Source organism: Fukomys damarensis, unplaced genomic scaffold (assembly GCF_012274545.1).
Source record: "Fukomys damarensis isolate Sample0158 unplaced genomic scaffold, DMR_v1.0_HiC HiC_scaffold_37, whole genome shotgun sequence".
NCBI classification, from domain to species: Eukaryota; Metazoa; Chordata; class Mammalia; order Rodentia; family Bathyergidae; genus Fukomys; species Fukomys damarensis.
The window spans coordinates 2,809,123-2,822,728 of NW_022900949.1; the positions used below are offsets into that span (position 1 = coordinate 2,809,123).

Genomic DNA, 13,606 nt, shown 5'->3' on the forward strand with positions numbered 1-13,606 from the left:
TTTTTTTTTTTTTTTTTTGGTACCGGGGATGGAACTCAGGTGCTTGCACTTGCAAGGCAGGCGGTGGAACCACTGAGCTAAATCCCCGGCCCAAGGTGTGGCTTTTTGAAAAACCACAATCTTATCATCAAGATTTTCCTCGTCTCCTTTCTACCTATACATTTTTTTCCTGTCCTCCCTCAGTCCCTGCCATGCGCAAGGCAAGTGCTCTATCCTGCCACCATCGCTGTGCTGGATGGGTCTGGGTTCGAATCCCAGCTCCCCTGCCTCTGTGTGGCTGTGGGTGAGTGGCCTGGCCTCTCTGGGAGCCCTTGGCCCCTCTGTAAGAGTCTTCACCAGGCCATACGTGTAGGACCTTCAGGTGCCTGGCAACAGCGGCCGCTCACGCTCTCCTGCCTGTGGGTGTCGTACACCGAACCCTTCCTTCCTGTGCCACCCACACCCCCACGGCTCCTGTGTGGCTCAGAAACTTCCGGTGCCCTACCTCAAAACAAAGACTGGCGGTGATTCCCAGTCTGAAACCAGGCTCCTGCCTCCCCCCCACCATCCAAGGTGTCACTTTTCATGGTTCCATTTACCTAAAGGCGCCAGAGGTCTGAAAATATGTGCGCAAGGACTGGCTCCATTTGTCAGTGCCATGCGAGCCTCCTCCCGTGGGATTACTGGGCTCTGTTAGTCTCTCGTGGTCCGTGGAGGTCCGTGGAGGGCTGGGGTCCACGCCGTGGACCCTGCTCCAGCTCGCCTCTTCCTGGAGGAGCTGAGGTAGCGACACCCCCGGAAAGCTAGGATCACAGCCTCGAGTCCATACGGGAAGAGCTTCGGGGCCCTTAAAAGAGGCCCTGGGACTCGAGGCGAGACAGCAGGGATAGAGAGAGGCCTCCCGGGAACCGGTGGGGACCAGACCGGGTCAGAGCAGGGAGGGTGAGGACAGGAGGAGGCCCGGGGACGGGGCAGGGGGAGCACTTGCCGGCTGCAGGGTGGGACAGGGGTGCACCCCAGGTCTCAGAGCTGGGCTGTGAAGGATCCCCGCACGGAGAATTACAGACGGTCCCCAACTGATGACGCTTCAGCGTCTGATTTTCTTTCCGCTAGGATGGGGCAAGAATGGGCTGGGCCCTGACAATCGCTCTGTTTTCCACTTCCAGACGGCACTGTCCTGAAGTGAGTTTGCCCTGTGAGTCAGGGAGCAAGGATTTTGCAGGAGGTGAGAGGTGTGGAGGGGAGAAGCGGGCGCGGGAGTCACCGGCAGGGGGCAGCACGAGCCTGCAAGAGCGCTGGGTCTCCGCCCAAAGATTCAAATCCATCCCCACCTGGAGAAGTTAGTACTCCAAATGTACACGGACAACCCGAAAACGTACACCGTACACTGATATACGGATACACCGGTCAACACGCGGATAATGAGCCGGGCGTGGTGACACACACTTGTGATCCCAGCACTCCGGGAGGATGAGATAGGAGGATCACAAAAGTGAGCCCAGCCTGGGCCACTTAGCAAGATCCTGTTTCAAAAAGGACTGGGCACGTAGCTCAGTTCGAAGGCCCTGGTACGAGCCCAGGCCACTTAGCAAGATCCTGTTTCAAAAAGGACTGGGCACGTAGCTCAGTTCGAAGGCCCTGGTTTCAAGGCCCAGCACCACACGCGCGCACACACATACACAAGGTATTACAGAGACTTTCAAAACCACCCGGAAGCCAGGCATGGCGCATACAACTCTGATTCCAGGTACTTGAGAGGCTGAGGCAGGAGGATCACAAGTTCAAGACCAACCTGGGCAACTTAGTGAGATACTATCTCAAAATAAAAATAAAAAGGGGTGGGATGTAGTTCGGCAATAAGCACTTGCCTAACATACACCAGGCCTTGGGTACCATCTCTAGCAATGCCAAAAAAAAAAATCTAAACACTCAAATACACCCCCACCTAGACAAGTTGACACTCAAGACTTACTCATTCTGTGTGTGTGTGTGTGTGTGTGTGTGTGTGTGTGTGAGAGAGAGAGAGGATTTCACTTTTTAGTGCAGGCTGGCCTTGAACTCACTGTGTAGCCCAGACTGTCTTCCAATTTGTGGCAACCCTCCTGCCTCAGCCTCCCAAATGCTGAGATTACAGGTGCATACCACCATACCCAAAGTCTCAAGACTTACTTAAACACATACTAACAAACCTGAAAATATACACTCTATCTGCTGATCCATCAATGCACTAATGTAGAGAGATAACGGTTCATGCCCACACACACACACACTCACGCATACCCAGGCTGGGTTTGTGCAGCCCGGAGGAGAGTCCTCTAGGATGGGCAGAGGGGGCTTGGGGTGCTAAGGGCTTGGCCTGCTCCCAGCACAGGATCCCGGGCCCCCCTCCCACAGCCCGGGCCATCAGCTGATGTGTCTGGCAGCCTTGGGCTGCAGTCTCCGCCCCTCTCGCTGGCAGCGGGTCCTGGCAGGGCTTCCCGGCCCGGCTCCTGCTCCGGCTCCGGCCCATCACCCTCAGACACGAGGCCCCATGGCCTCCTCGGCGCTCAACCACTCCTGGCCGGCTCTCTCCAAGCTGTGGCCGAAACGGTGGGCTTTCAAGAGAGGTGAGTGGCAGGTGGCAGCTGGTGGCCCTGGAGCCCTGGACTGCCCGCCCACAGTGCCCTCCAATCCTGGAGGCTTCCCTTGGGCCGGGCACAGCCTCCGCCTAAGCCACCCCGATTCCTTGACCCCGGCTCCCCACCCCGGGTGTCCCCTGGGACGTCAAGGGCTTTTTGTGTCAGGGGGGTCACCGCCCAGGCCCTGCACAGGACTTCTCTCCGAACGAGAAGGCCCCCCCAGCTCGGCCCTGGACTCCTGAGGGGCAGTTTGGTGGCACACAGGGTGTCCCCGGTACTCTTGGTTCCCAGAGCCACTGCAGGACAAGAGCTCAGGGTGACAGCGTAGGAGGCAGGGTTGAAATTCCCAGGCACGAGCCTCCCTTGGACACCCCCGGGGGGGCACTGCCTTGGGGCCCAACACCCTCCAGAGTCCTGGGACCTCGGTTTACCTCCAGAGGGACTGCAGAGGCCCTGGATTCCGTCCCACAAGCCTTGGCTGAACCCTTTTGGGGAAGCAGGAAACACACTTCCGCTGAATCTCAGCCCCCTGAGTTAGGCCTTGGCAGGAACCAGGTAGCGTCTGGGTCCCCGGGACCTGGTGTGGGGGACACTGCGGCAAGGCTGGCCGTGCCCCCATCGCCTCCTGGTTTCCAGGCCTTCCTGTGCTCCCCACCCCACGTGAGGCTGCCTGGGTCTCCAAGGTGAGCGTGCAAGCTGTGCTGGGACTTGGAGGCCCGCCTGTTCTGGGGCTGCCTCGGTGGTAGGTGCTGCCTGGTGAGCGAGGCTGCCGGTACGGGGCGGCCTGGGCCCCAGGGAGGTCTGCTTGGTCATTCCCAGCTGCTCGGCAGCTTGAGGCTTGGTGTTCAGGCCAGCAGGTGGAGTGAGCCGCAGGGACTGGCGGTGACCCTCGCGCCCTGGTGCGTGGGGGCTGTGGAGGAAGAGGCCGCCCAAGGCTGACCCGGGCTGGTGGCAGCTTGCTGAAAACCAAGGGGGCCGTGCCAAGACGCACTCGTGGCCCTGCGTGGCTCTGAGGCGCATCCCTGCTGGCATTGGCCCAGGGATCAGGGAGAATGGTGCCACCCGCGCCCCTCTGCAGCTCCATGATTGGCTGTCTGGGCATCGTCCATCATCCATAAACATAGGGGCACTGATTCTGCCCAACCCAACATGGCACAGGACAGCCTGGTGATTGTGAGCTGCTGGGTTTTTGTTGTTGTTGTTTTGCTTTGTTTTGTTTTTGTACCAGGGATCAAATTTGGATCCTTGCACTTGTGAGGCAGGCGGCGGAACCACTGAGCCAAATCCCCCTCCCTGAGCTGCCGTTTTGAACTCAGAAATGCCTGGGTTCAAATCCCAACTCTTCCTCATCCTGGCTTGCGTGAAGGGGTGCTGTAAATATTTTTAGATTTGCAGGCCGTGTGGTCTCTGATGCAACTACTGAACTCCGCAGTTGTAGTGGGGTGGAAGTAACAGGTGATAGAGAGGTGAACAGGCGTGGCTGTGTGCCAATAAAACTTTATTTATCAAGTCTAGCAGGGAGCTGAATTCGACCCATGGGCCACAGAAAAATGCAAGTGAAGTAATTACAGCACAGCAAGGCATCGATAAAGAGGGCAGAACCATCAAAACCCTCAAGTTGAATCTGCCAAGAACCCAACAGAGCCCTCCGCTGCCAGGCTGAAAGAGGAGGGCTGCCGGGTGGACATGCCACAGAGATACATGGGAGGATGGTGCCCTGGGAGCGCAGGGATGGTGAGAGTCGAGAGGCAGGGTGGAAAAGGTTTTGAGTGTCATTCTAAGCCAGCCAGGAGTGGTGATGATAGCCTGTCATTCTGCACACTGGAGGCTGAGGCAGGAGGATATGGCACGTTCAAGACCAGCCTGAACTATGTAGCGAGAACCTGTCTCAAACAAACAAAATTCAACATCATGCGGAGGGGACTGGAATGTGTAGTGTGAGAGAGTCATGAAAAGAGAGTGACCATTCAACTAGGATGCCAGGGAGACACACCAGCTCCAGGACAGACGGACCAGAGAGCAGAAACCAGTGGCTGAGCTCAGTGACAGTGACTGGCATCTGTATAGGGCAGTTGTTATGCGCAACTGATGGAGCTCAGTTTATGACACTGGGATCCAGGCTCAGCCTGAGAGAGTAAATAAGGACTTGGTCTATGAAACCAGGTCAGGGCTCAGGATGTGACTCCAGGGTTGGGGCTCAGCCTCAGACACAGGGATCAGGGCTCAGTCAATGGCCCCAGATGAAGACTCAGTCCCAGTCAAGAATTGGGACTAAGGAAACTAAGGCAAGGACCAAGTAAAGAGGAAGCAAGGTAAAGGAGTGTGGAGGTGACTTTGACAAAGTATGGTGTCCTGTGAGGTGGGAAGGAGGCAAGACTGGTCTCTGGGCTTCTTGCCTGCTTACTGGTAGGATGGGGAAGTCACTTGGGAGGATGGCTCAGGCTGTGTCTGGGATCAGGGCTCAGTCTGTGCCTTGGATAAAGGCTCAGTATATGACCAGAGTTGAGGTTCAGCTTGTGGCACCAGGAGGGTAACTAAGTCTACAACTGCAGGATTAGGGCTAAGCCTATGACACTAGGTTTGGGGCTCAACTGGACTATAAGATAGAGCATGATGTATGACACCAAGATCCAGGCTCAGTATGTGACATCATCAGGGCTCAGCCAAGACAGAAGAATGAAGTTCCATCTGTGACACCTGGACTGAGACTCAAAGATTTGGGCCCAGTCTAAGAACCAGGATCAGAGTCACGTCTGCCATCAGGTCAAGTGTTCCTGCTCCTGGGTCACAACCTTCCATAAAAAGACTTAACCACCCCTGCACTTTCAACTTCAGCCTTTGGATCCTAAACCTTCAGCATTCACCAGTGCATGGCTGGAGGTTCCATCTTCCTCCTAAGCAGGATTTGGGAGACCTCAGGCTTCCTCCAGGCACTACATGCACCCTGTTCTGTCACCCCTTGGGGTGCACCCCTCCCTCCCAAGCTCCCATCAGCCTCCAGCACCCACCTCTACACCCCAAGCCTGGAACTGGGGCCCAGGCTCCATATGCCCCAGTGGTAGCTTTGCCAGGGGCCCCAATAATGCTTTTTTGGTGAGGGCTCTATTGAGATTTGTATAATTCCCACAACACACAATGTATTCATTTAAAATATTCAAACTAGTGGTTTTCAGCACATTTCCAGAGTTGTGCAACCACAACCACATCAACTTTAAAATATTTTCATCGCCCCCCGGGGAAGCTTTCATCACACCCACAATCTCCATTTTCCCCAACCCCTGGCAACCAATAAGCTACTTCCTGTCTTCTATAGATTTGCCTATTTTGAGCATTTCACAGGAATGGAGTCAGATGACACAGGGGTCCATGTGACTGGCTGCTTTGACTTAGTGTGTTGTCCGGGTTCGTTGTCATGTGTTCACCACACCCTTTTCACGGCTGAATAATACTCCACCGTATGGATATACCACAGTGTGTATGCCCATTTCATCCACCAGTGGGCATTTGAGGTATTCCCACCTGGCTGCGGTGGATAAAACTACTACAAGCCGTCGAAGGCAAGTCTCGGGTGAGTGAATGTTTTCCCTTCTCTTAGGCAGGTAGGTGCCTAGGAGTTAGAATTCTGGGTCATGTGCTAACCTCCTACATTCACTTTTTGAGGAACTGCCAGGCAGTTTTCCAATCTCTGTTATTCTGGTACACATGCGTGCATGCACGTGGTGCCTTGTCATCTGTTCATAGAGCGTGTTTATTTCTCCCTTGACTATGTTCTGTGGTCTGTGATACCTCCCAATGTATCATCCGTGATTTTACATTCGTGTGTGCGTGTGTGTGTGTGTGTGTGTGTGTGTGTGGTACTGGGGATTGTACGGAGGGCCTTTGCACAGAGCCACATCCTCGGCTTTTATTTATTTTTTTATTTGGAGACAGGATCTTTTTAAGTCACTATGTTATCTAGGCTGGGTAAACTTAAGACCCTCCTGCCTCAGCTTCCCAGAGTGCTGGGATCACATATATCCTTTTTTCTTCAAGGAGCGCCCCCGCAAAAAAAAAATTGTATATGTTTCCAATCTGCAGAACCTGGAGCGGTGTTTGTAACATTCACAGCTGGGGGAGAAAAATGTCCCTGTCCCCTTTTCTCGGCTTATCTCTGGCTGGGACAAGGAGAGCCAGCGCTGCCCTCTCGTGTCTGTTGGCTACACCGGTTCGGGGCAGGGAGGCCACCATGTGTCCCCAGCCCACTCACTTCGGAGAGGGATGCGAGGGTGTTGGGAGTAAGCTCCTTGGCTCAGCGCTTCCAACTACGATGGTCTCCCGGACTCTGGGAGTGGGGTGAACCGAGCCACAGGGAGCCCAACTTAGGCAGTGAACAGGAACCAGGCCAAGCTCCACCCCTAAACCATCCTGCGCTCAGGGGCGGGGAGTTTGGAAAGCGACTGGATGGTGGGGATGCGGTGCCCATGAGCGGATTCCTCCTGCCCGCTGAATCCACGGCCCAGGGCACGGTCAGGAGGCGGGGCCTGGGTGGAAGAGGCGGAGCGCTGGTCAGTGGGGGCGTGACCTGGAAAGGTGCCGCTCCTCTCTGGCTCCTCCCTCTGCCGTTACTTCTGGTCACCATGAGGAGAGCCCTCTCCTCCGCCAGGCCCTCTGCCTTGCGCCCTGACTACACTGTGAGCTAAAATAAACCTTTCAGCCCACTCACCCCACTGCGTCCGCCTGCACAGGTGTCTGTACCAAGGGTTCATTCCTGCCCCTGCACCTCCACGTACCTACTGAAGCCTCACCCCGGGCCATCCCCTCCGTCCCTTCTTTCTGTCATTCAAGTCCTGGCTTCTGATACCTTGACCCTCTTTCTCCACAGGTTCTGAGCCCAAGTCATGTGTCCAGCCCTTTGATTCTGGAGCTGCAGCCTTGGCCACCAAGAGTAGCCGTGAGCCCTGGAGACCCGAGGACCCAGACGTTTTCTCCATCATGCAGGATGAGCAGGCAGGTGTTAGCCAGGCATCGAGAGCAAGAGCGGCCAGCAAGTACACTTTGTTTAGCACCTGCATTTTACCAGACACTCGATATATATTTTCTGAGGGAGCTCTTCTCAAGACGCAGCAGTCATTACTACCCTGTTTTACAAATGAGGAAATTGAAGAAGAGGGAGGAAAGAATGGGATGGATGGATGGACTGACGGATGGACGGGACGGACGGATGGTTGGCTGGATGGGTGGCGTTCAACTCATGGAAACCCTCCTGCCTCAGCTTCCCAAGTGCTGAGGCTATAGGCATGCGCCGCCACACCCAGTGAGATGTGGGATTAATATATACATACACACATATACATGAGATATCTTGGGGGAAAGACCCAATCCTAAACACAAAATTTTGAATGGATAAAATCACTATATATTTATATATATTTATATATTTATAATGTGTGTATGTATGTATATTTATATATACATATACTATATATATTATATATACATATATCCCAGCCATAAGGAGGAATAAATTGGACTAATTTGTAGGAAAATGGATACTCCCTATGACCGTGACACTAAATGAAATAAATCACACACTCAAGCTTAAGCGTCACATGGTTTCTCTTTCATGAGAAATCCAAAGTATAAATAAAGAGCAAAGCCAGGCCGGGCATGGTGCCCCAAGCCTGTCATCCCAGCACTCGGGAGGCTGAGGCAGGAGGATCGCTGTGAGTTCAAGACCAGCCTGGGCTACATAGTGAGTTCCAGGTCAGTCTCAACTATGTAGTGAGACCCTGTCTCAAAACACCAATAAATAAATAAAGAGCAGAATAAAAGCTAGACGATAGGAATCAGGAGGTAGAACTTTTGCTGATGAGGAGGGGATCTAGGGATGGAGGTATAGGGGAGGGAGGAGCGAGAAAGAACAAAAGGACTGAAAATACCCCGCCAAGTTAATCTGTGTTTTCACGCGCACCTCACACACACAGCCTGAAGGTCATTTTAGGCACTATTTTTAGAGCCTCCGCATTTTGACTGCAACCTGTCACGAGATCAGGTGTGGAATTTTCCACTTGCACGTCACCGTGGCAGCGCTCAAAACATCTTTGGAGCGTTTGGACATCAGGTTTTGGGGTTAGGGATGTCAGTCTGGATTGGCTCGCCGTGTTGTCTGAAGTCACTTTTTTACAGGGCAAAATGAGACAACCTTCTCGGTAGCTTTGCTGTGTGATCTTTTTCTGGCGGACAGCAAGATGAATATGTGTGCAGACTTTTCAAAAAATAGAAGTGGAGGCGGGAGATTTAGTTCCGTGGTTCCGTTGCCTGCCTCACAAGTGCAAGGTCCTGAGTTCGATCCCCAGTACCAAAAACCAAAAACAAAAACCAAAAACCCCAAAATAGAAGTGCATTCCTACAGTATCTGAACGTACAAGCAGGGAGCTTCTGAAAACAGGGGGTTCCTGGGAGATTTGGCCTGGCGGAGCTCACCCTCTGCCGCATCCGAGCAGTGTTTGACCAGCAGCCCCAGGGCCTGCCTCCCCTCTTCCCTCACCCGGGAAATGAGGTGCAAGACAGGCAAGAGCTTTCAGGCAGATGAAAAGGCCTCCCTTTGCCTGCCATCGAGTACTGGCAGGGAGCTGGGACAGCCTGTGCTGGCCGCCCTTCCTCCCCGCCAGCACTGGCCCAGTTCCTGCTCGGGGAGGGAGTCCGCCGGCCTGAGGCTGTCCGCCGTGTTTATATTTACCGGAAGATGGAAAGCAGACACACCACGGAGCCCTCGGGGTGGGGGGTGGCAGTGAGGAAAGAGACAGGAGTCAGGAGGAGGCTGTCCAGACTCAGGGGATAGGGATGGAGGGATGCGGAGGAAGGCAGGACCTGAAAGCAGGCTGTCAGGAAGCCACTCTGCCAGCCGGAGCCCTGAGTTGTGGGTGTCTAGGAAGAGACCAAAGAAGCAGGCACTCAAAGGGCAAGAGGGAAAGAGGAGGCACACAAGCAGCAACCATGGAAATAGAAGGGAAATGAGCACAGAAACAAGGGTCAGCTGGGCATGGTAGCACATGCCTGTAATCTCAGAGCTCAGGAGGCTGAGGCAGGAGGATCTCCCTGAGTTTGAGCCCAGCCTGGACAACTTAGCAAGACCCTGTCTCAAAATGAAAAAAAAAAAAAAAAAAAAGACAGAAAGAAAAAGAAAGGGCTGGGGGGATGTAGCTCATTGCAATGGCCCTGGGTTCCATTCCCAGTACTGGGGTAGGGGGGTTAGATGGTAAATTTTATGTTGTGTATATTTTATTGCAATAAAAATAAAAAGGAGGGAGAGGCCATATGTGTAGAGAGGTCAGGGTGGGAGAAGTGCCCTACCTACCCCCAAGCAGGGCTGAACACTGCACCCTGCCTCCTGCTGGTTAAAAATCCACAGTGGCAGCCAGATGTGGTGCCACTCATCCATAACCCCCAAACACAGAGCGGCTGAGACAGGAGGGTCACAAGCTCCAGCCTGGGCCCGGGTTGGCAGAGCCCTGGTGGGAACGTCCCTCTCCCATCGGCCTGCTGTGGGAACGCTGAGCCCGGGCTGCACGGGACGACGAGACAGCAGGGTGTGGGTGTTGGGGACCCGGGCCCTGCTTCCCCTTGGCCGATGCCCTCTCTTCCCGCCTCCTGCAGGAAGATGATTTTGCAGAACAGCTCAGCAAGAGCGCGGAGGACCTCAGCCTGGATTGGGGGGCCCTGCAGGACAGCGAGTATCTCCAGGACCTGGGCCTGGCGGCCTCTTCCCCCTGCCTGCCCGGTGGGGCCGCGGACAGCAGCTCCCCGAAGACAGAAACTGAGAGAGACGCGCCCTTCTCCAGCTCGGATGGGGCCCAGACTCTGGTGCAGAGGCGCAGCTGGGAGCGGTCGCGGAGCTGCTCCGAGGACTGGCGGAGGTCTGGGCGGGGACGGGCCGGGGCGGGGCGGGACCCCCGCGCGGACCCAGGAGGCGCCTTAGACAGCGGAGTCCGGAGGACAGAGCCAGCTTCCGGGAAGCGCTTCGGGCTTGCACGACGGTTGTCCAGCTCCAGGGCCACCAGGAGGGCTACCTCAAGCATGTGTTTGCACACTCACGTGGTCGCACAAACACGCGTGTTCACACACTAGCGTGCACAAACACGTATGTACACGCGTGCATCCGCATAGAGCCTCGTAGGTGCACAGACCCTCGTGCACACGGATCCAGCGTACACGCCCGTGCCCAAATTGAAAACTGCAGGTGTGCCCCAAAGACAAACACCAGAATGGGCACACTTGCCTGTGAGCGCTGGGTGCACATAGCCATGCTCACACGCACCCACCGATTTGCACACTCACCGTGAGACTTGTGGGATGGGTTGTGTTTTCTTTCTGTCTGCAGGGCTGGGGATGGAACCCCAGGGCCTTCACACTGAGCTCCAGACCCCAGCCCTTTTTAATGTTGATTTAAATTTTGAGACAGGGTCTGGTTCAGATTCTCCTGCCTCAGCCTCTCTGAGTGCTGGGATGACAAGCGCACCCGGTTCACCCACCACCTGTACAGATTTGCAAAAAGCACGCGAGATCAAAACACAGGCACACGTGGCTGGCCCCGTGAACCCCACAGTGCTGGCATCCAGCAAAAGGAGGGCATTTAGCCACCTCCCCTTGCCACGTTTCCCTCAGCCTCTCCCAGGCTCCCCCTAATAGGAATCTGTTCCAAAGGGGTGCGTCTGCAAAACAGGTAGCTTTAGCAAGTCTAACTGGGCTTTTCCCTCTCCCCGCTGTGCTGCCACAGAGCCCTCTGATTCTGGGGAGATACGGACCCCTCCCTGACCTGAGGGGCCCCAGATGCCAGGTGGGCAGCACCCGTGGACACCCCATAGCCTCTGTTCTCCCCACAGGCTCAGCTGCGACCCCCTGCCTTTGGAGGAGATCCCCTGCCTCCCCCGGACACTGGCTAGTCTGGCTCTCAACCTGTCGGGAGAAGGCCTGAAGACTTGGACCCAGGGCTGTCTGCCTAGGGGCGGGGCCGCAGCAGAATCCCCAGGCAAGGTGAGTGCCACCTGGACCCACCCTGACAGTGGCACGAGCTGCCTCCCAGAGAGAGCAGCACCAACTCGCAGGACTCGAACATGGTGGGGAAGAAGAGGCAGGCATCCGTGGCGTGGGTGTGGCCAGCATCCCCAGGCCCTGGGATTCAGGCTGCAGTAGCCCATCTTCTGTGGCTAAAGACACTGCTGCAGAATCGTTACGCTACCCAGAGGTCTGTGGTGCATGGCTCAAGCACCAAGGTACAGGCTCCGCATCTGGAGACAGGCAGCTTGGTGCTGGCAGAGCCCCGGGGTGGTGCAGGACACCCAGGGAGAGAGACTGTGTCCCCTGGTCTCCCTCCATCTCAGAAAGCTACCAGGGTCCAACCATGGGGGACCCGCCCTGAGCACCGCATCTAACCCCAGCCACGGGCAGAGGTCTCCTCATCCAGCAGCTTCCATTCCGACTCCGAGGGCCCTCGCCCAGCTGCCGGCTGCAGGGAGAAGAGCACTTTGTTTATTGCTGAGTCCGTCTGCAGTGGCCGAGAGCCTGCCGCAGACCTGAGACTTCTGGGGCTGCAGCCTGCGGCCGGAGGGTCTTTGTGGGAGAACAAGATCCACAGGGAATCCCACACGTCTGTGCAGCTCCAGCTCACAGACTGGGCTGGGGTCGGTGTGGCTGTAACCAGGGCTGAGACTGGGGTTCAGGGAAGTGTGGCCCCTGGTTCTATGGTGGTGCCCAGGCCACGTGCAGCTGGGAGCCTCCGCCTGCAGCCCAGCCGTCTCCGTCTCTGCAGGACCATGGCAGCCCCAAGGAGAAGAGAGAGAGGTCACGATCGGCGCCCCTGGCCTGCGGGGAGAGCAGCTCCCCAGAAGCGGCAACTGTGAGAGGTAACCCAGCCTGCAAGCCCAGGCGTCCTACTAGAGGGCAAGATGTCTGTCCTGAAGGTCCAGGGAGGAGAGAGAGAGCTGCCAGCATCTGCACGTTCTGGGGCTCTGTCTCCTCTCTCTCCCTGACTCTGCCTCTGTCTCTTCCTTTTTTAATTTTTATTTTCCCCTGTACTGGAGATTAAATCCAGGGTCTTCATACTGAGCTAAATCCCCAGCCCTTTTAATTAACCTATTTATTGTTAAACTTTGAGAGACAGTCTTGCTAAGTTGCCCAGGCTGAGCTAGAATTTGCAGTCCTCCTGCCTCAGCCTCCCAGAGTGCTGAGATGACCCCACAAGCTCTGCTTCTCTTTTTATCTCCCTCTTTGTCTCTGATTCTCTATCCTCAGGGCTTACACCTCTCCACTGTCAGTCAGATGTGTTGTGTAAACCCACACAGGCTGCTTTCTTCTGGCAGCTTTTGGAGTCTCTCTGGCTCCCTTTATAAGAAGGTTCAATAGCCAGGCTTGGAGGCTATACCGCTCATCCTAGCACTCGGCTTGGGAGGCTGAGGCAGGTGGATCGCCAGGAGTTCAAGGCCAGTCAGGGCTACACAGTGAGCTCAAGCCCAGCCTCAAAAACATAGCAAGACCCTGTCTTGGAAAATCAGAGCAAACAAGGCACAGCCTGGACCGTTTAGCAAGATCGTGTCTCAACATAAAAAGTAAGAAAGTCTGGGATGTAGCTCAGGGCTGGAGCACCCCGGGGTTCAATCGTCACTGCTGTAAATTAATGTTTTAAAAAGACAAAATAAGCACATCTCCTAGGGCCAATGGAGAGTCAGGTGCAGCGCTGCACCGGACACCTCCATCCCTGGCTCTCCGTCCTCTCCCCTGCCTGGTCCCCGAGAGTGGCGGGGGCGGATGCCTGGGAAGTGTCCAGTCCCGCAGGGGGCTGGGCAGGACGGGGGCCCGGCTGGAGCTTCACTGATCCCGTTACTCTGGGGCTGCTTCCAGGCCTCGAACCCCCGGAGCTGGAGAGCCTGGAAAAGGATCACGTGGAGCCCGACCACGTGTGAGTACCAGGGCTACCCAGGGCGCGCTGGGGGAGGAGAAACTGGGCCTCAGCGTGGCCCGGGGAGGGGGCCTCG

The 13,606-nt window shown here is 55.6% G+C and overlaps 1 protein-coding gene across 1 annotated transcript in view; it reads left to right on the top strand.

Annotated features, from left to right (window-relative positions):
• The first annotated feature begins 2,339 nt into the window (after positions 1 to 2,339).
• The window catches only part of LOC104849313 (rho guanine nucleotide exchange factor 18-like), a 37,810-nt gene continuing 26,543 nt past the window's right edge, over positions 2,340 to 13,606 (top strand). Inside the window, exons 1-6 of the mRNA XM_033759798.1 lie at positions 2,340 to 2,585; positions 7,459 to 7,583; positions 10,233 to 10,492; positions 11,459 to 11,609; positions 12,385 to 12,478; positions 13,473 to 13,530. Coding sequence (XP_033615689.1) covers positions 2,390 to 2,585; positions 7,459 to 7,583; positions 10,233 to 10,492; positions 11,459 to 11,609; positions 12,385 to 12,478; positions 13,473 to 13,530 — 884 coding nt within the window. The 5' untranslated portion in view covers positions 2,340 to 2,389. The remainder of the gene's footprint in view (positions 2,586 to 7,458; positions 7,584 to 10,232; positions 10,493 to 11,458; positions 11,610 to 12,384; positions 12,479 to 13,472; positions 13,531 to 13,606) is intronic.